The 25,637-nt window shown below is 43.8% G+C and overlaps 1 protein-coding gene across 1 annotated transcript; it reads left to right on the top strand.

Moving 5' to 3' along the window:
* Positions 1-33: 33 nt before the first annotated feature.
* Positions 34-24,064, top strand: grb2b (growth factor receptor-bound protein 2b). Its single transcript, XM_026325339.1, has 6 exons — positions 34-189; positions 1,865-2,115; positions 19,875-19,972; positions 22,067-22,189; positions 22,699-22,867; positions 23,387-24,064. The coding sequence occupies exons 2-6, from the start codon at positions 2,038-2,040 to the stop codon at positions 23,570-23,572; spliced, it is 654 nt and encodes a 217-aa protein (XP_026181124.1). The 5' UTR covers positions 34-189; positions 1,865-2,037; the 3' UTR covers positions 23,573-24,064.
* The last annotated feature ends 1,573 nt before the right edge of the window (positions 24,065-25,637 follow it).

The raw sequence follows: 25,637 nt of genomic DNA on the forward strand, positions 1-25,637 counted from the left end.
GCAGGCCGACCCTCCCTGCTCGGTGGGCGGAAGCGGAAATGAACGTCGCAGAGCTGCTAGCAGCTACACGGAGGCTCGTCGGACCTAGAGTACGCGCATCGTTTGTCGCCTGCGACGAGGACCAGGGAGTGGAGACCACACCGTCCTATTTCGTTACGGTGGCACCATAGACACGGAAAATCCCGAGTGGTGAGTCTTCGTGTTTACGTGAAAGTCGTGGACTGCTCGGGTTCGCGGGCTGGTCGAGTTCGGTAACGTTAGCCCAGATAGCAACAACAGCTAGCGCTACGAAAAAAAAAGGCATTCTTCCTTTTCGCGTTTGCGAAGTGAGCTAGCAGGCCTTAAGCGGCACCGGACACCCTATGTTAACGGAACACAAGGCTACCGGTTCGGGCGGTGTCATCGGTAATCTCCCCGGGGTGCTGGTTCGGACGGCTCGGCTCGGATGGTCGCGCCGCGGCGCAGTTATTGTTAGCCGACCGTTACCCTACATGCTAGCTGCAGCTTTCTAGAACAGTGGGCGCAGTCCGTCTTCTGGAGCGGAGTCGAGCCCCCGGGAGTCCCGTGAAAACGGTACAGACTCGGTCTGACCCTGGAAACGGCCTGTTTCTAAATGATAAAATCTACTATTGTCATTTTTTAATCTGGAGAAGGGGCTGAATTCTGGGGGCTAACAGCCGCCTGCCCCCCTCGGACTCATTATTGTCCTTCCGACTTGTATCGCGTTTGTTTGTTAGTTAGTTAGTTAGTTAGTTAGTTAGTTAGTTAACGCTGGTCGTGGGTTGAGCTGTTGACAGAGGCCAGAGTCCCATTTTATCGTTAAGTTACCGGTTAATACATTTTCCAGAAAACTCGCATAAGTTAAAGACAAAGTGTTGATGTTTACTTGGGATTTCATAACAGCACAAAAACCATATGTTGTTTACAAAACAAATATATAACTAGTCTTTGTTGCAGACAGTTATTTGGGTTGTTCTACCAGTATCAGTACATGCAGGAATATGACTCTAGCTCAATTTGTAGAACCAAAATAGTACACTTGGTTTAAAAACAGAGAAGTTCCACTTCGCCAAAAATGTTGGTTCTGCTGGTGTAAACATTTCTGTGGGCTTTTGTTACAGTGTCATTGATTTAGCTGGATCTTGTTTCTTTGTTTATTTATTTCTATGCTGTTTTATTTAGGGTGAGTAGACAGAACGTGTATTCTGTAAATATTCGAGAGACTTCTGGAAGAAGAGCTGCTGCTGTGCTGATTTAAAACAAACAAACAAACAAACAGCTAGCACCATGAACTGATGAGCTGTGTTGAGGTTGGTTTGTTGCTCTTCTGTTGTCACCTGGCAGTCAGGTTTAATGGCTTTATTAGAGGCAGAGGCGCATTAAAGCTGTACGGCAGCATATTAGCAAACAACTTAATGGGATAATGAAGCTTTATCCATTTAACTCAGCAACTGTAGGTTCAGCCAATAGATCACCGTCAGCTCTGCTTAACTCAGCCCCAGCTGGTTAGCTCTCAGCTAATAGTCTGTAGGAATAGTCACAGGCTATGGTGAGTGTTGCATCATTATCCTCTGGCCCTGTGGTGAATATTAAAAAGAACAGACAGGCCTTAACTTCCTCTCACATAGCTTTTTTTCTGCAGATGAGCTATAGTAGCTGTGGGTTGTATTTTGAATGAAAGCTGTCAACGGACCAAGATTGATGGTTACTTCCTGAAATAACACAAATAATCTGTCACTTAAAAATGAGTATAAATATTTTAATCAAATTTTCAAAGATCTTAAGGTCTTAAAATTAATATTAACATTTCTTTTGTCAAATCATTTTTAGTCTGATTGTGTATTGCGTTGTTTCATGCCTGCAGGTCCCTGACTGTGACCTTTATGTGAGGCCTAAGCCCAAAAGGAACGGGTCTTAGACTGGAGGAGAGACTTGGAGAACAGTGTCTGCCCGCAGAAGCCTAGACACGTGCTTTTATTTTTTATTCCTGATACAAACAACTACAGCTAAGCAGTTTCTCAGCACACAGCAAGGACCATGGAGGCCATTGCCAAATACGATTTCAAAGCGACTGCGGATGATGAGCTTAGTTTTAAGCGTGGAGAAATCCTCAAGGTAAGTGACAGCTGTTTGATTATTCACTGTTAGGGCTTGTCTGTGTTAGTCATAATTATAAAATCCCTGAGAATGTATCCTCGCTGTACATTTATTTCCTGTAATCCACCCTATTAATTCAGTTTTACATGAAAATGCCATCAACAGCAACTACTTTCTGGCCTTATTGTTTTATTAAAGAGGCCTGTATTGTTTACTGCTATCGCTGTTTTCATACCTGATTTTTAATTTAAAAGAAAAAAATCTATTAGCTTGGTCTCTGTCCTAAAATCAGAAACACTCTTGCATCATGTTTTGGTTTGTGTATGTGTCAGAAGAACAAGGTTTTTGCTGTGGCCTGTTGAAAAAGCCATGTTAGACGTGTTGCCACAGAAGGCACAGTGATGACAGGGGCAAAAGAAGCAAGGTTTTTGTTCCGTTATGAACTATTTAAAGTGCTTTCTGTGAAGCCCCAGAACCGTCCAGGTCCTCAGGCATGACACACTCATTCAAAGCCTTATGCTTTCTTGCAGCATAAAAAGCATGTATGTCACTCTCTGACCTTAATGCAATAACCGAGATAGCAGAAAATACACACAGCGATTTTTTCCTATGCAGTGATTCTCTTTGGATTTAAATTCAATCACCATAATCCCTCTGCTTAGAGTCCTGGTCATAAAGGGCAGGGTGCAGAGGCGACAGTGCGGGGAAAAAATGTAATAAACCATCATGGTTTCTCATTTTTAGGAAAATTTATGTAGCTAAATACTCAGTTCAAAGCAGCCTTTTGATAATACATGACTTGAAGTATCCCCCCCAGTCATCCTTTTCCTAAAAGGACTCCCTTCAGTTAAGATGGTTGTCAGAAAGATTGCCCTTAAGCTGAAGGGGATCATTTTTTGTAAGGGACGTATTTGTAAAAGAGCCATTAGCTTTGTGTATTTCAGTGTCATCTGTTTGGATCATAATAGCACTTTTTTTTTTTTTTTTTTCCACACATTGGCTTTAGCTTGACATGCTGGTGATTTGATGGTAAATAGTTTTTTTTTTAGTTCTGAACTCCATTATCAGGTTTAGAAATGTAATTTTGTCAGGGCACAACTGTAGCTACTGTAAAGGGATCAGCAGCAGCCAGTAAATAAACCGCCTCTTCATGGTTTATGGCTCTGTTACCCACAAGCAGAGTGTTACTCTGAAGGACTGTGTGCTTTTCAGCTCCTGTGCTTACAGCATCGATATAACGATTGATTTATATACTGTCTTATAACTCACTGTGTGCATAAAATATAAATGTCAGCTTATCTGGATGACTTCTGTTCTTCTCTTAATAGTTTAAAGAAGTTTGAAAATACTTCTTATCTCACCGGGGTGGGGGTGGAGGGGAGTCATTTCAAGAAAAACCGTGCTAAATACGAGCTTGTGTTAAAACTCAGTACAAGAAGAGCAAGTGCTGTACTTTTCCACCCATTTCAACAGCCAGCTTTCTTCTTGTTACCAGATGTCAAGAGTTCCAGCCTGGATGTTAATGGGAAATACCACATTTTTTTTCATCTAATTGACATAATTGAAGATGAGATGTGCCTTTGGTCCCTGGGTGGTTTAGAATAAACAGAATGTTATTTTGGGAAATATACATGCTCAGCTTATTTTTGCTGCATTTTCAGAACCATAATCTTCCCAGTTCTCCATATGGTGAGCATGTAGCTCTCAGTTATATCATGTTTCCTGCAACAGAAGACACAAGGCAGGAGAAATAGCGGTTTAAGGTTTAATAGCGGTGTTGTAGATTTAATTGTAAATGGATAAGTTTCCAGTCTTTAGTCAGTAACCCATAATTGGTAACCCACAGTTTGGATGTTTTTTTTTTTTCACAAATGTATTATCACAAATTGGAATCTGTTATTTACACAAATATTCACAGCTCCAGTTCAGTAATCTGTAGAAGATCTTTAGCAGCTTCTGGTCTTCTTGGCTAAGTGACCGATGTTGTGTGGTTGCTGTCAGAAGGACCGTTGGGTTCTCGGTCTCCTCCCTGACTGAGGCCCGACTCCAGGAAGAGTCCTGGTGGTTCCAGATTTGTTCCATTTCCTAGTGACTGGGGCCACTGTGCTCCTGGGAACACTCAGAGCTTTAGAACTGGTCCTGATATGTATCATAGCACAGTTTTATCACAGAGTCCACAGAGAGTTCCTGGACTTAATGTCCTGGTTTTCGTCCTGACCTGCCGTAGTGAACTGTGGGACCTTGTATACACAGGTGTGTGTCTTAATTCTATCCAATCAGATCAGTTTAGTATTATTGGTAGGTTTATGACCTTATTTATTCTACATCTGTTTTGGCATATGGCTCAGCATCCGCAGAAACTACACTGACCATAACTGTTTAACTGTGCCATGTGATTCAGGTCATTACAATATCATGGTATGGGTTATATATACACAGCCCACCCCCAGCTGGCCAATATGAAATGACTTTGTGATTATACATCTTTGTCCCAGCTGGTGGGTTACATAATGTAAATGCACCTGTAACCTTAAAAGCTTGGGGAAGGAAAACCAGAATGAAAGCTGCCTCCAGAAATGTGCTCAGTCCATCTGAATCATTTGTTGGCAGCTTTGCCCATCAGACCAGGTCACTGTTGGTCGTCTTGTTAGATCCCATCCCCCTCTCCATTTCTTTCATCTTCTTCATCCTCTTTAGTTCCTCCTTGCAGTACTCATACATTAGTCTCAAGTCTGAATGTTTCCCCTCAGGTAACAGAAACAGGATGAAACCAGCTCTTGTCATTCACTGAATCACAGTTAAACTCTTTAAATGGAACAGCGAGGCTGCAGTTGGAGAACGCTTTGGAAATCTGTCAGCAGTGGGGTTTTTTTTTGTTTTTTTTTTACTGACAGTTATTTCCAAACTGGTTGTTTCTGTACATTTTATGGCACCAAATGTTGAATTTGCTGCAACTGTTGGCTCCAGCGTTGCGTATCAGTGTAGTTTGGTGTTCGCTCTGTGCCCCTGCTGCCTATTTGGCTGCAAAACTTTTGTTTTTACTAATTTATCTGCATTTGTTGGTCACTTCAGAGAATTAAGTACTAAATAAAGCCCCATCAGTTTGGGCCGTCTTCCTCCCTTTGCTCTTTGCACTCTCCTTTTTGGCCCAGTTGGATAGTTTGGTTACATAACAGCTGTTTAAACAGCAGTAATACTAAACTAAATTCCTCCCTCAATCGACAAAACAACCATGAATCAAACAACAAAATGCTCATTGTCGACTTCAGTGTTATCGTTGTAGATTTATATGTCAGAGGTGGAGTGTGTTCATTGTGGCTCCTTTTGCTTCCATCCTCAGTGCTGTCTGTCTGCTGATACCAATACTAAACAGCTCTGCTCTCAGGACAAAGGCTCCCTCTCATGAGGCTTCTCTTCAGCAGAGCATCCTTAACTTCTCACTGTGTTGGCATGAAAGAAGGCCTGTCAGTTTTCATATTTTTACTTTTTTATCAATTATACCACTAACCAGTGCAGTGCAGTGCTGTGTGGCATTTGTGTTAAGGTGTACGATATGTTAAACGTAATTTAGTGTAGATACAAAAAATGAGAAGCTTGGCATTTGTCGGTATTGCAGAGATTTTAAAGCCTTTTTTTGATGAAGGGAAGCCAGTGTGGTTTGGTAATGTAGGCTGTGTAGCAGTTATGATCAGCATCAGCAGCACAGTTCATTTCAGTTCAGCACAGTCTGAGTGACTCAGTAAAACTCGCTCTGTTGGCTATGGCTTAATGCCACACAGCCGTTTTCCTCCTCGTTTCAACTGCTTTTAGAAAAGTCCTTTTACATAAGCACTTATCTAATGGTTTGGCACTGAGGGGAGGAAAAGGTTGTTGAAGGCAGCCTCCAGTCCAAAGCTAGCGTTAGCTGACAAACGAGTAAATGTGTCAGTCCAGTAGATGCTCTGGTTCCTGCTAATGTGACCCAAAGCTCTAACGTTACCCAGAGCTCCAGTTCCTCCCAAATCCACATCAGATCCATTCAATCCAAAGGTCCAATCAGGACCATGCTAGGTGGCTAATGCTAGCCAAACCAACAGGTTAGCTTTAGATGCTAACACATCCAGAAGGAAGAAGGCCCCGTGTGGATCCAGTGTGAGTCCTTTGGCTGCTTTGAACTCTCTCCATGTGAAAAAGCCAAACCCATGTTAACCCTGGTTGTTGGTCTTTCTTTGTCCCACTCTCTCTGTGCTAAAGAACGCCACCTCTTGGCTCTGGCAGCCACTGGTTCCCACTTTGAGCTGCAGAGACTCCTCCATGGCTGCTGTTGGAAACCACTACTGGCTTCTTCTGACCTAGGCCAGGTGGCAGGGGGGGCTCACTGATGGAGCGGACTTTGCCAACACAGGGTAGAGGAGCTGGAATAACAACAGAAGGGCTGTAGGTAGCAGAGAGTCCTGGATGGTGGAGGGGAATATGGCTGGTTGACCAAAGCCAGCCTTCCTTCATATTTGCACCAGCCTTTAGTTCTGTCATTTACTAGTTAATGAAGCAGACTGTCACATTTTGGCAGAGGCTTCTTTTATGTTTGTTGTAATTGGGTGTGTGCAGATACACAGATGGCTTTTGCTCCTTATCAGTAAAAGGTATACAAGGCTGTTGCAACTACCTTCCTGCTTTGTCTCTGCAACAGTTTCAAGATGTTGAACAGTTTGAACTGCTCTCTAAAAGACAGATTTGCATAATGGGAACCCCCCCCCACCTCCTCTAAACTAAAAAGGGGAAAACAACAGTGGTGATTTGAAGATCTTTAATTTTAATTTTACTCTACAATATTTTTATTTTATGTGGTTTGTGTAGTGGTTTACTTTGTGCAGCACTGAACATCGAGCCCCGCACACATCAGTTTTGATGTTATCGCTCAACGTAAGCTACTTGGACCTATCGACTAGTGATATTTATCTTTGGAAAACAAACTGGACGATTCGCTAAAGTCATTGAAAAGTAATTTAGTGAAGTGAAAAATCCATGATTGTAGTTTCAGATGTCTAAGAGCATTGTTTGTGTGACCTGCTAGCATAGCATTTGAACAGAGCAGAATGACACTGTGAAAATCAATCATCACATTCACTGCTGCCTCTCGGCTCAGTGACATCGATGGCCATGTCACATGATCCCGATCAACCAGCCACATCCGAGTGCCAACTAGTCCTGTTATAGACTGTGTAGTCGTCGGACCAGTTTATAATCAATTCAGCTGTTTTCAAAGCTGTTCGTGTTTTCTCTCTGCAGTTTGTGACGGCGAGCCCAGAGTCTGCCTCGGTGGCTTAGTCTAGTCCTGTTCTGATCATTTCTGTGTCAGAAAGCAAATCTGGAGGCAAAGCAGCAGGCATGTGGAGGCCAGAGTGAGGTCTGGCCATTGCCCTAAGCGCAGTACACTTGTTCCCATTTCCTCCTTGAATAAATAAAGATTAACAGCCCTGCGAGCCGGCAGAATTAGCTCCCATCAACAGATCTTTGAACTCTTTCCCAGTGTAGCATGATCCGCCTATCCACCTCGTACTTCTGCAAACCACTGTCTACAGAAATCATGCTCAGGGTGTCAATATTATACTGCAGCTAAAAAAAATAATATAATGCACAATAAAAGTGTAATTCAATGCCACCTCAGGAATTGAATGAGAGTTTGCCAATAGACCTCCAAGAGAGCTGGGGGCCCTTGTGGAGCATTAAGACACCCTGGGGTCATTATTGGAGGCAGATGGCAGCTCACAAAAGAGAAGGTGCAGCTGCAGCAGATATTTACGTGCAGCTGAATGCGAGTCCAAATATTAAAGTGTCGTTTCAACTTCCAGGAAAGATTTCTGTCAATCACGCCTTCGTGTAGTTTGAAAACCTTAAAGATTTAAATTAGGAGAAGCGGCTTTCGTGGAACCTCCCTGTTATAGATACACTTTGCATGATAGCATTTAAATGTGACTATGAATTTAAGAAAAAGAAGTGAAAAAGTGTTTTGGACACCACTGCCCACTCTTCCTGCTGCCCTCAGCCCTTTGGAGTCCAGCGTTAGCTGAGCCTTAGCCATGTGGTAAGGTTGTCTAGCCTATCCCAGCCCTACTGTGTCCTTGTATCTGTCTGTGCTTGCGTTAGTGCTACGGCTTAGCTGCTTTCACATCCTGTTTGACATGTCTTCCACCCCCAAGTGACTTCCTGCATCTCCACAGCAAACTCCAGCAGCGGTGCACAGTGCCACAGTGCAGCACTGAATTCACTCAGAAACACAAAGCTGGTTAGAAAATCCAGGAGCTCTTCAGATCTAAGCTCCTCTGACAGACATGTTGTGGTCCCTCTTTAAGGGTTGCACTATAGTGGAGGATGGACCTTTTAGGCAGTTACAGTCTTGAGACCCTGCTCCCCTCCCCCTGATTAATGGCTCCCTCGTCGCCCATTAGTGCTCAGGGTATTGATTTCCTTCCCTGTTAACTTGACCACTGAAGTGAGGAAGAGCAGCATTAGTGCTGCCTTGTGATGCCGAAATCTCCTGAAAATCCAAACCTCACTGGAAAGGCTCCTAATCCATCACTGGAGTCTGAGCTCAAACACAGATCCAGGTCCCCATTGATTGTTCCCTTCCTTTCCAAACAGTTAAAGTGAAAGTTTGCAGCAATAAATTGTCGCTGTGCTGTTTTGGGTACGCTGGGATATACTTACACTGTCAGAGGCCTTTTAGGATAGGATCCCCCTGGAGTCTGGGACTCTGTGTGTTCAGACACATTTGCATAAGAGCAGACTATTTTCTAATTAAGCATCTAGTTATTTAAGCAGACTATTTTCTAATTAAGAGTCGAATCTCTGGAGAGAAAGCCTGGATTGGTACACTCCTCTCACTGGGTTTGTCTTCCACATTGAAACACATTGGTGCAGTTGCTTTGTTAGTTAAACAGTAAATAGATTTTCAGTAGTGAAGCAGCAGTAGAGACCAAGAGGGCAAACATGGGTTCACTTTACAGGAGCAGGAAGGTTGCTCCTCATCCTACGTCCTGCCGTTTGCAGCGCCAATAGACGGAGATGGGGAAATGACAAATATTGCCTTAGCTCAGTAATGGAGGCGAGTGTGTTTGCATGAACCACTTCTGTCTGTCTCACTTTTCCATGTTGTGCTTATCTGTGTGTGAGTGCATTTGAGGCATGTGATCAAAGGCGACATACGGCACCAGGCCTATCAGGCCCAAATGGACACGGTTTTAAGTGTCAGACACGCCTGCTGTTGAAGCTGCCGTTCCTCCTGTATCTCTGTGGCCTTGCTCAGAGGAGTCGGAGGAGTCTGTGCTAAGGGACTCCCTGCAGACCATATGCACAGAGTAGCAGCAGTGCAGCTGGTGTTAAAGCACTTATCACAGAATTTGGGAGTCCATATACGGCTCTGTCATTCTTTCGTTCGCTCATTGGAGGCTTCATCAGGAGCAACAAAAAGATGAATGTGCATTTAACCCAAATCAAAAGCCAAAGGAGGAGGGTTTGCACAAATGAGGACTTGCCTGTAACGTACAACACTTTCCTTAAAACTGACCTTTGTGACGTAGGAAAATACAGCACCCCATCATGTGATGTGTATTATGTACATTATGTGTAGTTAACCAGGGGGTACACCTGTTATTAATAACCTGACAGTTGATCAAATTAACAGGAACCACTAATGAAACTGAGAATGTTGGCTTCTGAAGAAGGACTGAAAATATTTCTGCTGATGTGAGAGACTTCTTGACAAGGGTTTTTTTTTTTTTTGTCTTTTTCCTAATAATCATCACAGTTTTGCATCAAACTATAGTTATTCGTAGTTTAATCCGTATGAAATGCTTCATGATGATTAGTGTAGACATATCTCCACTGTTGGTGTTTCTAAGGAATCTCCATGCTACATACAGCCTTTTTGTTTGTGGTTTCTAGTTAAGGACATGATTTCCTCAAATTATTTAAAGACCTCCAACCAGCTTATAGCGAAACTGCAGCATTGTAGCTTTCGACACAGCAAAAATAAGCAGTTGTAGGACAGAGGGTTTGAAAATGCTAATGGTCCTGGGATGGTCAAAGCCTGTTCTGGATTCTTTGTCTGGGCTGCTTGGTGAGGTGAGGAAAGCACAGCAATAGTTGTCCTATATACAGAACCACAGTAAGAGCCATTTGAACAGCGTTTTAGTTCAGTTTATCCTCTTGACTCTTTCCTAATAGTTAAAACATGCCTAGTATGCATATGCCCTGAGGATGGAGGCTCCATGATCAGGCTCTGTCTGTAATCCAGCACAGACAGGCTGTGTGGCTCATTAAATCAGCCATCTGAAGCAGGAATTAGGACGGATTGGCTCTCCCTCACATTAACTCCATGCTCTGTCCACGCGTCTTTCTCACCAAGACAAAGAAACACAGTTCCAGTTAATGTTGTTGTTGTTTTTTCTTCCTGTTATTGTTGCGTCTGATATTCTCTCTACATCTTCTTTCTGAAATTTAAGGAGCAACAAGAGGAGGAAGAAAGAGTTTTAGATGCAGGTTAGATGTTGCGTTTAATGAAAACGAGGAATCAAACGAGCAGCATGGGAATCAAAGCACAACTGTCCCTCTCTGGATTGATGGAGTCTCACAAAAAAGCCTTTATACAGCACATACTGCACATGGACGACACTGCACCCCAGAATAAAACACAGCTAGTTTGGCTGCTCTGTAAAGAAGATGCCCTCATTTTATGTTGTTTGCCCTTGAGGAGTTTTCCTAAGCTGATCACAAGGAATACGGTTCTTCAAACCTATTCTGTCTTTTCCTTCCCCCGTCTTTCTCGCAGCTTCTATCTTTTTCGTTCTTCTGTTCGTATCTCTCGATTTCTCGTGTCATGGGTTTTTTGCCGTGTTTTTCATTTTTCTCTTCTTGCACCCGTTTGCTCTTTTCTCGTCCTTTCTGTAGCTGAGTGTTGAGTCAGAGAGCTGTAATTAGGTCTCACTCCCCCTCATCTACATATCTCTCCCTCCTGATGTGCCATAAGACACTGACAGCTGTATTTAAACTAGAAGTTATCCATCGCTCATTGCTTTTTCTTTTTTTCTCTCTTTAGTCTCCAGTATGCTCAGCACATGAGTGAAAAAATATATCATAAGTGCATGATTTATATTCCCCTAGCAGTTTCTGTTTTACTCTAAGTTTGGGCCGTCGGTTTATTTTAACATAGCCCACTTTTAGTGCTGTACAACCACAACAGTTGTTTCTGAGCACACACACTTGTATAAGCTGTCACATCTGTTTATTGCACAACAGATTTTGTCCCTTTTCTATGCCTCAGTGATTAGAGGGTATTGCCAAAATAAACAGCATGGAGCACTCAAGCAGTGATAAACAACAAATGATGTACGAGACGATCCCTGGCTCAGTTAAATGAGGAGAAAGTTGTAGGGCCAAGCCAAAGTTATAATTCTATATGTTATAATTCTAATGGTAATTAGAGATTACTCCCCACCCCACCCCGTCTGGTTTTGACCAGTGACTTTATGTTTTCAGGCTTTGACACTTAGTGTTCACTGTTTGTGAGATGGTGTTAATTTATTCAGCTACAGTATAAATTCCCACTTAGCATTTGTACTGTGTATATTATAAATAGCCAACTTAGCTCAGGATATTAAATTTTATCAGACAGATCAAAATTCAAATTTTCAGTCAATGTAAACATGATTTTCTTCTTCCTCATAAAGGAGAAATCATGTTTACCATTCAGTAGCAGTGTGGGAGGTCCTACTCATTACCTTTACAGAATAAGGCTGGTGAACGATTAATGGTCTGTGCCTACTAAAAACAGCAGTGACCCACAAAGCTGCACAGGAGAATTGTTGCTGGTGTTAGTCTCTGTAAACATGAAACCCCCAGATGCATCCTGCCAGTTTAAGATCCACCTCTGTGTAAGTGAGTTGGTGGACTTGGCTGCATGTCCAGCCTGAAGTTTCTGCCTGGGGGGGGGGTGATGATGTCTGTTTTGAAGCTTCCTCCTTTGCTCTATAAAAGAGGCACCCCATGTGGTAATGGCCTCAGGCCTTTAATTACAAGTGTTACAAGCTGTTTGTTTACTGGAATCCAGTATAATCTTTCTGTGTCTTTGTGCATCAGGGCTGCACTCATTGGCTCCCTGTCTCTGGACCTGTCCTGATCTGAGTCTGTGGCCTCCCTGCTGGGAGCAAAGGAGGTCAGACTCATTTTCAGGGCTTTTATGGTTTTTCTAACGCCTTTTTACTCAACAAAGCAAAAAGCAGACACCCCAGTGTCACCCCATCACACCTCGAAACCTATGATTTCAAATCTTATCTCTCGCTCCGTATCATCACAATTTGTCTTTATGAGAACACATCAACCTGATCCCTCAGACTCTGCAACCTGTCCTAGATACTGCTCTGTTTAGTGGGTGAGCATAGTAAACTAAAGGGGTCACCAAAACTGCAGGCTTCAAATACTGTTCCTGCAGGACGTCCACACACTTGGCACAAACACACACAGAAGTCGGGCGTCTCTCGGTTCTTGTGCAATCTGTTCTGAGCTTTTATTGCTTTATTTATTCACTTTCTTTTCTGAGCTCTGCCCACTGCCCCCACAGGGACTAAACCTTCCCTACAGACACTTTTGAGGGTGCACGCTCTGCAGATCCTGAAATTGTTTGGTGTTCTGATTCTGACCTGATTTCATCTTAGCGTGTCACCTCGCTGTTTTACGAAGAACCTCTTCCTCATTTGATCTTCTACTTGTGTGGTATTGCATAAAGTGAAACGAATAAATAGTCGATGCAAAGAAGGGCATGTCGTGAAAATGTGTTTCCTCTGTTTTGGTCCACTGGCTCTTCTTAGTTCTGTTACCAGGTTCACTGTTGCAACTGAGTTCTCTGATTAGATAACACAGTGTGTGTGTGTGTGTGTTGTCGTCAGAAAGGGCTCGATCGAGTCCAATAAAAGCGGACCCAGCGGGCTTTGGTCTCTGAGGTTCTGGTAAAGCTCGAGCTGGTCTGTCTGTCTGGCAGACCTGCTGCACGCTCAGATTAACTCGGTCCACTAATCCCTGCTCCTGATTTATTGCAGTCCTATGTGGACTGTGCAGACCTGGATTGTTTAGGATCCAGTTTTCTCTGCCTCCCCCACTGTTTCTCACTATCTGCTTCATCCAGTGTTAGGTAATGCTTCGTAAGACAGTCCTCTGTACACCTTCTGCAATATTGACTTCTTGAGTGTGGTATTTCTTTTATTGAAGTACTTATAAGGTGCTTATAAGGATTTTCTTCGTGACTTGCAGTTTTAGATGGCTGGGAAGGGAAAGTAAGGATTTCAGTCTAATCTCCTCATGATCCTCACTTACACCCCGTCCAAACACTGAGCAAAAATCCAACTTCTGGCATCATTTCTGCTCATTGAAACGTGAACAATACCTGATTTTTCATTAGACGGCGAAATAAAAGACATAAGTCCTGCATCAGTTTATCCACATCTTCATTGTAGAGACTGAGAAACCCAGTAACCATGTGGATTTATCCTTTTCTTTACAGGAACAAACAGAATTATTTCATTACTGGACCTTGTGAAGGGCAGCTACCCGTGTTTAGTGTCACATGGATTTGTGGGTGGATGTGCTGGAATATTTTAGTATATGAGAGAGAAAGACGACTGAGGAGGGAGTCTGCAGCGGCAGCTGGTGAGGAGATAATCCCCGGCCTGGACCTCTCAGACAGAAACTCCTACATCTATTGTGGCTCAATCAGATTAAAAAGACAAAACAATCTTCTGAGCAGAGGAGGGGGTGCAAATCACAGCGCTGGCTCAGCTCGGGACAGAGAGACAGAGCTCAGTCAGACACAATGCTGTGGTTGTCTCTCGTCCGTACGGTTTAAAAAACTGCCAGCCAAGCAAATATTTGATTTCCTCATGAGCTGCTATTCTGACAGTTGTCAGAGCCATCAGTTCAGCTGTCACTCCTGAGCCAGCCCTTTTCACCGGGCATGTAATTTGTCTTGTCTTTTGAGACAGAGGAAATATGTTGTTTTAATATTTCTCCTAATTTGTATTTTTCCAGTTTTGTTTGAGGTGTATTTTGGCAGGTCACCCCCAGTAAATGTGTTAGCTCACGCTTACTGCATTACTTGGCTTTAGCGCCAGTTGGCAGGTTCTGGTACTGCTGGGCAGAACCGAGCTGTCGGGTATAGATGATGTGTCACCTCTCGCTGGAGAGCTGCTTACTCAGGTCTGCCACTGTGCCACATGACATTAGAAACTTCAGGAGATTGAGCCACAGTGGTGAGAGTCTGCAGAGTCTGTGGTCTGGAAACTGATGCCAGCAGAGCCGAGTTTATAAGGAGCGAGGGAGTTTTGGTATCGTCCGATCAATCACATTCAAACTACACTGCTTCATCATTGCTGTGATTGAACGTGATTGATCGCAGTAGGGTTGGTGCATTTACATTTTTCCATCACTCTGGAAACAGTGACAAGAAATTATGTTGTTATAAATTTATTCTTTTTCTGGTTGGAAACCCCCTGATACCTCGGTGTTCCCCCACAGCCGTGCACTGCTGCCTGCTGTGTTTTGTGGATGTATGAACCAACAAACGTTCTTATATAGAAGGTGTTCCATGTTCTGCTTCGTGCTCCGTCCTGTTTTGTCTAAAACATGTCAGAATGTTTCTGCTCGGTCGTACCAGGGTAACCTGACCAGTCCAGCTGCACGGCTTGGCTTCATAGAGCTGGAAATGAGCCTTGGACTTTGTACGTCCTCTCGATTATTTTACTTTCTTATGTTTGTTTATTGGAGTCTTAGGAGCATGTAACACGTCGCCCTGCTGTGCCACCGCTAATGTGGAACGTATCCCCACCTTCACCGAGGACATGACCACGGTTTGTTTCAGTTGGATGTCAGTTTTACCGTCGCAGGTTTGCATGCAGGAGAAAGTCTAAAACATGTTTTAAGTACGCCGGTCGGGTCTGTGCATGCAGACTAATTATACCTGAGATACCTGTATCACGCTGGATCAAGGTAATAATAATAATAATAATAATACTTTTATTTATAAGGCGCTTTAAGAACAGGTAGGCTGTGATACCACAGTTTAAACGGTGGCTTGTTTTTGAGTCTTCTGGAAAATTCTCTTAAGCATCGTAGCGATTCGTATGAGCTGTAGTACGCTGCAGCACCTGCTCTGCTCTGTTATTAACCTTGGTTGTAGACGGTTGTTAAAGGTCACTGAAGGTGTGGAGGCTGCTGAGTAAGCAGACTCTCCTCCTCTGCATCATATGATTTATCACTGAAAATAATCAAACAGCTGCTGTTTTAACCGCGACACCTTAAAGCCGGTTATCTCTCGATGAAAATGAAATAAAAAAATAAGTCCAGTTGTTATTTATGTTCTTTATATTTGCAGCATAGTTCAGCCGGTACAGTAAGAGGTTTTTGTTTGTGTGTTGGGAGCAGTGCTGGAGCCAGCAGGATGTACGGTCACTGGAGTGGATGGACGACTTAGCTACTCTACACCTACACCTACAGCACTGCAGAACGGTGCATCATCTACACCAACACTTGTTTTTAAACTATCCTTAAGCCGTTTGGAGCGGTGGAAGTGATGGTACTTTATATATGTGAGCACTGAAACATCCTGAGAGCGGGGACGCTGTGCGGGGAGCCTGCTCCTTCGGTTCTACACACGCAGATGAAACAAATCAGTTACTCGCACCATCACATGTTGCTCATGCCTGTGAGCCCAGGGCGTTGTTCTAGCATCTCCACATTAGCTTTTCTGTGAGTCAGCACTTACTGCGACAACAACACATGCACGGCTAAATGAAATCAAGCACTCAGTGTCGCACAGATGTAAAATATATGGCCAAGTGTGTGCATGTGTTGTTGGCAGATTGTACAAGGGGGTCAGATGGAGTTCAGACAAGACCAGCTAAGACCCTGACAGTCCACACACACAGTAATCACACACACTTTTAGTGCTTTGTTTGGCATATTGGCACAAGTCTTCCTTTAACAATGGTGCTGTGGGCTGAGAGAGCAGGTGGAACATTTAATCAAGTACTGTACAGTTCATAGGTATTAGTACTTTACTTACATATTTCCATGTTGTACTACTTCATCCTTGGACTTCACTACATGTCAGAGTCAAACCTTGGACTTTTTCCTGCTCTACATTTATCTGATAACTTTAGTTCCTTTTCAGGATCAGATGGATCCAACAAAATACAGTCTGATCATCAAACTTTATTGATCCCTGGTGGGAAATTCCCAAGATACCCAGCAGTATGGAAAGTACTTCAAATTAGAAGTATATAAGGTAGTTAACGTCAGCTACCCAGGAGTATATAAAGTACTTCAAATTAGAAGTATATAAGGTAGTTAACATCAGCTACCCAGCGGTATATAAAGTACTTCAAATTAGAAGTACATAAGGTAGTTAACGTCAGCTACCCAGCGGTATGTAAAGTACTTCAAATTAGAAGTATATAAGGTAGTTAACGTCAGCTACCCAGCAGTATGGAAAGTACTTCAAATTAGAAGTATATGAGGTAGTTAACATCAGATACCCAGCGGTATGGAAAGTACTTCAAATTAGAAGTATATGAGGTAGTTAACATCAGATACCCAGCGGTATGGAAAGTACTTCAAATTAGAAGTATATGAGGTAGTTAACATCAGCTACCCAGCGGTATATAAAGTACTTCAAATTAGAAGTATATAAGGTAGTTAACGTCAGCTACCCAGCAGTATATAAAGTACTTCAAATTAGAAGTACATAAGGTAGTTAACGTCAGCTACCCAGCGGTATGTAAAGTACTTCAAATTAGAAGTATATAAGGTAGTTAACGTCAGCTACCCAGCAGTATATAAAGTACTTCAAATTAGAAGTATATAAGGTAGTTAACGTCAGCTACCCAGCAGTATATAAAGTACTTCAAATTAGAAGTACATAAGGTAGTTAACGTCAGCTACCCAGCGGTATGTAAAGTACTTCAAATTAGAAGTATATAAGGTAGTTAACGTCAGCTACCCAGCAGTATGGAAAGTACTTCAAATTAGAAGTATATGAGGTAGTTAACATCAGATACCCAGCGGTATGGAAAGTACTTCAAATTAGAAGTATATGAGGTAGTTAACATCAGATACCCAGCGGTATGGAAAGTACTTCAAATTAGAAGTATATGAGGTAGTTAACGTCAGCTACCCAGCAGTATGGAAAGTACTTCAAATTAGAAGTATATAAGGTAGTTAACGTCAGCTACCCAGCGGTATATAAAGTACTTCAAATTAGAAGTATATAAGGTAGTTAACGTCAGCTACCCAGCGGTATATAAAGTACTTCAAATTAGAAGTATATAAGGTAGTTAACGTCAGCTACCCAGCAGTATATAAAGTACTTCAAATTAGAAGTACATAAGGTAGTTAACGTCAGCTACCCAGCGGTATGTAAAGTACTTCAAATTAGAAGTATATAAGGTAGTTAACGTCAGCTACCCAGCAGTATATAAAGTACTTCAAATTAGAAGTATATAAGGTAGTTAACGTCAGCTACCCAGCAGTATATAAAGTACTTCAAATTAGAAGTACATAAGGTAGTTAACGTCAGCTACCCAGCGGTATGTAAAGTACTTCAAATTAGAAGTATATAAGGTAGTTAACGTCAGCTACCCAGCAGTATGGAAAGTACTTCAAATTAGAAGTATATGAGGTAGTTAACATCAGATACCCAGCGGTATGGAAAGTACTTCAAATTAGAAGTATATGAGGTAGTTAACATCAGATACCCAGCGGTATGGAAAGTACTTCAAATTAGAAGTATATGAGGTAGTTAACGTCAGCTACCCAGCAGTATGGAAAGTACTTCAAATTAGAAGTATATAAGGTAGTTAACGTCAGCTACCCAGCGGTATATAAAGTACTTCAAATTAGAAGTATATAAGGTAGTTAACGTCAGCTACCCAGCGGTATATAAAGTACTTCAAATTAGAAGTATATAAGGTAGTTAACGTCAGCTACCCAGCGGTATATAAAGTACTTCAAATTAGAAGTATATAAGGTAGTTAACGTCAGCTACCCAGCGGTATATAAAGTACTTCAAATTAGAAGTATATAAGGTAGTTAACGTCAGATACCCAGCGGTATATAAAGTACTTCAAATTAGAAGTATATAAGGTAGTTAACGTCAGCTACCCAGCAGTATATAAAGTACTTCAAATTAGAAGTATATAAGGTAGTTAACGTCAGCTACTCAGCATTTATGACCCCCAGAGGTTCTCTGGAGATCCCCTGATGTTTCCTGTAGCACCACCATGAGGTTCATGTTTTTGGCTTCACTGTTTCTGTTCTGTTGTCTCTGTCTGGGTCTGCACAGGATGGATCTTAACAACATTCGGTGCCAGTACAAACGTCGGTGTTGGAACAGCCTGTTTTTGTAGGTGTCAGAGGCCGAGGCCCTTCGAGTCTTGTTGACATTGACCGAGTAAACGCACAAACACACTTGATATCCATGTACTTGTTCCTGTGCCCCAGGGCCACTCCCTCGCCCAGTAATGCAGGTCTTGTGCAGGGTGAGCAGCTGGGGCGACTAGTGACAGCTGGCATTCTGCAGGCCCGGCCACTGTCGCTGCACGGGGCCAGTTGGACAGCTGTCCTGGGCTGGGCTGAGGGAAATTATGATTTTAAAGAGCGAGGAAGCAGAAATAAAGTCCTTTTAAAAAAACAGGGGGACATAAGAGAAACATCTGAGGACTGTCAGCTGTTGTTTCCTTTGCATGATTGTATCTGCCTGGGCCAGAACTGGTTTTCTCTGAATTAATCAGATGAGATGTGGTCAGAGTTAGACTGTGCTGTTCTTCTGTACAGCCTCACACAAGAGTGTTGAGGTTACTGTCGGCCCCTGCTGATCTGTGATGGTCTGCAGTTTATAGTCACGATCAGAGCAGGACTGTTTCTGCAGCATGTTTCATTCCTTCGCAATGTGTTAGAAAAGCACTAAGGACTTCACATAAAGTGCAATGTGTTTGTATTGGTCCAAATCACAATACAATCATCTCGAGGCCCTTTACAAAAGCCCAACAAATCCCTTATGAGCAAGCACTTGGTGACGAGGCAGGCTATTTTCACTCTCTGTTTATTGTGCACTTCTTTTCCTTGCTTTGGTTTAATGTCTGAAACCGAAAACCATGAAATAAACAGTTTATTGCAGCGAGGTAGAAATGGCTTCAGCTAAACCAAACACACTGAGCGACCCAGAGTCCGCAGGGCAATTTTAATGGGCGGTTCTGACGTTCAGGTTACAAACCCACGACCTTTTTCCTGGTAAACCCACTACAGTAGCGTGTGAAGCTTAATTGATAATTCATCTCTCATGAACGTGTCACACACAAATACACTGAGCTGACCGCACCCGGGTGCACCAGCCACCCAACAACACCTGCACCGTGACCGTGCTCTGTCAGACGTGAAGGCCCTCACAGCTGCCTGTCGCTGAGGCGTGCTGCTGGAGGACACACACACACACACACACACACACACACACACACTGTTCTTTTACCACTTACGACCTGCATTTCTGTAACACTTTAGGTTGTGTCTGCCTCTTGTTCTCCTCTGCTGTTAGTTCTGCAGGTGACTGATATTTGGTACATGCACACTCAGTGTGAAGTCACAGGAAATTAGAGCTAAATTTGGGAGGCTGCTGCTTTTCATCTCCTTCCTTTTTTTAAATGTGGCACTAATCTTAACTCATTTATCTCTGTATGTCTGTGTTTTATCTACACCAGGTATTAAATGAGGAGTGTGATCAGAACTGGTACAAGGCAGAGCTAAATGGAAAAGACGGCTTCATTCCCAAGAATTACATAGAGATGAAAGCTCATCCGTAAGTATAACCTACACTTGTTTGTCACCTCATCCACAGCGACAAGAAGCACCTGCCTGAGTTTCTGCTGCCAAAGGTGGTTCAACCAGTTACTGTTACTTTTTCCACCATCACTTTGTGTGTTTAATGGGTGTGTTGAATAAAGACGTGAAAGGAATCAGCTTAGAAATAGTGTTTATTTGTGACTTTGGTGAAGATCAGATCACGTTTCATGACCAGTATATGCAAAAAAACCAGGAAATTACAAACAGTAGATGCTGAATAATTATATCGGTGAACGTGTCATTTAGACTCACAGGGAAGTTTGTTGGGCACACAAAGCTAAAGGAGGATTAACTTCAGGACCATTAGATTAGACTGATCCTAATAAACCGACTGGGTCCGACACAGGGGTGTATGTGATGTTTTGTCTGTGTTTTAAAAACCACTTCAGACGAGCAGAATCCCAACAGGATGTTACCTCTAGACCTGCGCTGGCTGCCTCTTCATTAAAGCGCTCGAGGCCTCGTACACTTAATTGAATATTGACCTTGTCGAATCGTTGCCGGGGCACGATCAGATGGGCAGAGGTTTCTGTTGTTGTGTTGGGCTGGTGTTTACCGTGGTTACGTTTCATTTTCTGCCCTTTGAACCACTGCAGCAGGAAGGCTGAGGTGTGTGCAGTCTTTATTATGGCTCAGGTCAATCAGTGTTCAGCTGGGGCCCACACGTCTGCACCACTGAACTTATTACTTCCTCTCACACTTACAAGCTGAGTTTCCCCTTAAAGTGATCGGGGGTTGAGGAGTCATTGTCCTGCCTGCACCCTCAGAGTTTTTGCATGGAAATGTTCCATTCAGTTCCACTAGTTTTGTATTTTTACTTGAATTAAAGTACTCTATTTTTTTTCTTGATGTTAAAAAGTAAATTTGCAGTCAGTGTTAAGTTGGAGGGAACCAGCACAGTGGTGACAGTGATGAAGCAGCTCGTCCCCCCACCTGGAGGCACCGGCCGTCGGGTGGACTCTGGTTACTGAATGAGCTGCAGCAGCTGTTTGCAGCGTCGCTCAGGTGGAGGCCGCGTGACTCCTCGGCGTAGTTCTGTAGATTTTCCTCTGAAATTTGCACAATTCTCAGCGAGATTTGGCAAGAGGAAGAGTTTAAAAGAACTAAAAACTATTGTTCCACCGAGCTTCAAATGTCCAATCATGTTGCAGCACAACCAGTGTTCACTTGAAATCATTTGATGCCCAGTGGACATCCAGTGGCTGGAGTTTGCCCCTCATCTCCCGTTGTGGTGGTGGTGGTGAGGCGGCGCTCGCACAGCTGTGCTGCACAGCTCGATCTGCTTCATTGCTTTCTGACGGTGCCGCAGCCCTCGCCCTCCTCCTGTCTTTTCCTCTCCATTAGTTGCTCTGCGTCACCTCGGTCGGACCGGGAAGGGACCGCGCAGGTCTGCTTCTCTGCCAAACGCAAAGCGGATTAAGGGTCGGCCATTTCATTATTGATTTCTAACCTGCGATGTCATCTTTTGGCTGCCTGTACTTTTTAATTATTTACAGGAGTAAAGAGCTTTGTCTTGCATTTGTCTCTGCTCCTCTGTCGTCGTCACACTGATGGATCGGACCTGCTCACTCTGAATGTTGATGTCTATATTTAACCCAGTGTTGCTTGATCACATTCAGAGACTTACGGGCCAAACCTCCACTATAATTAGATGGTGACTAATCTGCTTCCTGGTGTGTGGATGGTCAGTGCGGCTCGAGGCCTGGCCCCTGCTTGTCTAAGGTTTTCCTGACTTCCTGGTGCACGTTGTTGTTCCTGTGGATGGTTTATGTTTAGCTCTGTCGTCGTCGTCGTCGTCTCCGCCATCATGAGCTGCAGGGTTTGCTCTCGGTCCTTAATGGTTTTCCTCTGACACGCTTACACTTTAGCTGAAGTGAAACTGAAGTGGCTCGGAGCTGTGAATGTGGGTGTTTGTGTGGTTGTTAGTAGGTTTGGTTTGAAAGTGTAACACAGTTGTTGGTCTTCAAAAAAAAAAAAAGGTTTGCAGTTTTCTCAGGAGAAAGGTCTTGAGCTATGTGGAACCCTCTCATTCACGTTTGTGCTCCTGCAGGTGGTTCTTCGGGAAGATTCCTCGGGCCAAAGCGGAGGAGATGCTGAACAAACAGAGGCACGACGGGGCCTTCCTCATCAGAGAGAGCGAGAGTGCACCGGGTGACTTCTCCCTGTCTGTGAAGTGAGTAGCACCACACGGTGACACGGTGAGGTGGCCTCAGTTTTCTGTTCTTGCATTTGAACATGGTCCTTACATCAGGGCAGGTTCAGAAGTTTCCATACTTGGTGAGTCTGAGTCACTGACAGCCACTTCCTTATTCCTGTGAAGTCTCAGCGCTGCCCTCTGCTGACCAGGGTTTCCACTTCAGATATTTTTGTCGAGTGCTGGAGCTCAGCCCTCCGAGTTGCTGACACATCCAGAGCTCATTTCCTCTTTTGTGTCTGTTTCCATTCTGCTCGTCCCAAACAGTCATCAGTTCACAGCGGGTCACGTGTGGAGCTCGATGCTCTGATGTTTCGAGTTTTAGAGCCCACTCACACAGCTGGTTTTCAGTATCACTGACTGACGCTCCTATTTAGCCTGTTCAGTAAGTGAGCTCACTGGCAGCTCTACAGGCTGTTGCTGTAGGAAACTGCATGGTGCTGCTGGGATTCCCCTCCTCACTGTCTTCGTCTCTGTGACCTTTGCAGGTTTGGAAATGACGTCCAGCACTTCAAGGTTCTTCGCGATGGGGCTGGAAAGTATTTCCTATGGGTGGTGAAGTTTAACTCCCTCAACGAGCTGGTGGACTACCACCGCTCCACCTCAGTCTCCCGCAATCAGCAGATCTTCCTGCGAGACATAGAGCAGGTCCCTCAGGTAAGAGCTGGCAGCCTCGTTTTCATGGCAGCAAAGTCAGCGTGACATCAGCAGAACGATAAAAACACAGCGGCGGAAGTCGACGTGCCGCACACGGCCTCCCTCCGTTCTGTGTCACTTGTGAGGAAGCAAAGTCCTTAATGCTGCAGAACCAGAAAGAGCACGCTGGTTGTTGGTGTAACCACATGCAGCATGAAGCAGCAACACTGTCTGCAAAGAACCCTGGTCTCTGAAGAGTTTCCTCTCTGTTCACACACACTGTAGCGTCGGCTCCCATGATTCTGGTGCTCTTTTAATTAAACTACAGATAGAGCCCATTCAGGCTAACACATCACAGACACAACATGGAGAACAACCAACACACGTTCTTGTAGTTATTTATGGAGCATCTGCTATGAGGGCGAATTAGTGCCAGGAAGTTCTAAGTGAGTGAATATTCAGAAGCTGTTGGTGAATATTTGACTGTTTGGTGTGTTTGTTTTATCTTCATGTCTCCTCTTCCTCCTTCTCATGACGCAGCATCCCACGTACGTGCAGGCGCTCTTTGACTTCGACCCTCAGGAGGAGGGAGAGCTGGGTTTCCGACGCGGCGACTTCATCCAAGTCCTGGACAACTCAGACCCCAACTGGTGGAAAGGAGGCTGCCACGGCCAAACGGGCATGTTCCCCCGCAACTACGTCACGCCTGTCAATCGGAACATGTAAACAGTCAGACCATGTAAACAACGACAACCATCACCACCGCCACCACCATCGTCGTCGTCACCGTTCTTGATCTCATCAGCCCCCCACCCTAACCCCAGCCGCCCCTCCACCCCTCTCGGCCATCCCACGAAAAACAGCAGACAGGAAGAACGCGAAGAACTGAAAGAGTGAAAGCAGGAGTAGTGCTGTCGTAGCGCTGCGTGGGTGGCAGCTGAGCAAAATCAACTTTAACTTGTGCCGGCCTGAACTGTCTTCGAGGGAAATGTAAACGCAGAGAAACTAAAGCTTGGAGCAACAACCGTGACGAAAACCAAACGATCCTCCCACAGCCGCTTCTGTCTCCTCCCTAACTTCTTAACATTCTGCCTTTCTCTGTGTGTGTCCTTTCTTTGCCGCATGTTGTTTTAATCACCTGAATGAAATAAATCCTAAGTCTGTTTTAAAAAAAAAAGAAAATGTTAAAAACACAAAAAGAAGTGGGTTTTAAAATAATCCAGAAAAGAGAGAGGATGCCATCTTTTCCCGAACAGCGAGTTTAAGATCCTCGGCATGTGAGCATCGTACATCGGCCGCTGGCTGTATAAAGAAATCAACTATAGAGAGAATCCATTTTTTAAGAATATATATTATATATTTGTATGTTTGTCTGTTTTACCTCTCATCACAAATTGTATTTTTTCCATTTGTAAATTATGTTGAATCTTTTTGTTAGTCTGGATTAAGACCTAGTAGCTCTAGAATGTGCAGGTTGTCACGATTTTTAGTCGTTTTGTGTCAATCTGAGGGCTCTCGGGTGAAACGGAGTGATGATTAATGGCTCACAGGTTCCCTTTGAAAGGGTCGTCTACCTGAGAAGAAGCTCCACCTGTCTGGAAGCCACGAACGCTACAGGAGCCCCCCCGTGTTGACGGCCAGCCACCTTTTCAAAGCCAATGTATTTATTGCAGCCATTTTCCTTGGGCCGTGCATGTAGCCGAGCGAGTCCACGGACCTTAAGATGAGGGAAGCACCGTCGGAGAGCTGAACTACACGAACACCCAAGGGATCTGAAGAGACATGCTGTAATAGGAGTGTTGAGAGAGCGCAGGGTGAGGACATGTACAGGTAGTTAGAATATGCATATTCAGACATGGCCATCACATGCATGCAGACGCTGCTCCTCCTCCTCCTGCTCCTCCTCCTCCTCCTCCTCCTCCTTAGACGTGCACGTAGCAGAGAGGCTGAGTTGGATAATCAGCAGCTGGCACCGACTCACAGCTCAGAAAATGAGAGATCAGCGTAAATGATGTTAAAGGATTTTCTTTCTTGTTTTGTCCAGCGTGGTGTGTGTGTGTCTGTGTGTGTGTGTGTGGTCAAGCACTTTTTTGTTGAACTGTTTTGATTTCCGGTCCTGTGTGTGTGTGTGTCTGTGCGCGTGTGTGTGTTTCCTGTGATTGTGTTACTGCTTTCTGCTTTCTCTCTGGATAGTGCCTTTCTCTCTGGTGTTTCAGTGTCTCCGACCTGCTACTTTGAGCCCCCTCACTTGACGAAGGGGGTCTGCCAGTCCTGCAGTGAGAAACTGTACATTATCCATCCTGCCCCCCCACCCACACACACACCCCTGTCTTCCCCGTCTCCCCCATCACCCCAGCTTCACCTTTGTCTGCACCAACATGGAACTTCTTATTTAAGTGTCTCTCGCCTCGTCTTTACCTAATGATGCCGTTTTTGTTTTTGCTCTTTTTTTTTATTTGCATTTGTTTTGTTTTCAATTAATAAAATGCAATTATTAAAAAATGAGTCTTGGTTTTCTTGTGGACTTTGTTCATGGACCTAGCTGGTAATCAGGCCTTTGTTTTTGTTTTTGTTAATTGTTTCCTGTCACTTTGCATCACTCTGCTCTTTTTAGTCTGTGTTTTTTCTCATGTTGCATGTCCTTGTAGACATTTTGTTTCCTGATGAACTTGTTTTGCATGTTTTGATCTTGTGTCTGTTGTCATATGATCAAGTTGTTTCATAATGATGCTCTTACAGGCTGCAGAGCTGTCATTAGAAAGACTCTTAACTGCTTTTCTTTGTGGTCCCA

Source organism: Mastacembelus armatus, chromosome 8, assembly GCF_900324485.2.
Source record: "Mastacembelus armatus chromosome 8, fMasArm1.2, whole genome shotgun sequence".
In the NCBI taxonomy this organism is placed as follows: domain Eukaryota; kingdom Metazoa; phylum Chordata; class Actinopteri; order Synbranchiformes; family Mastacembelidae; genus Mastacembelus; species Mastacembelus armatus.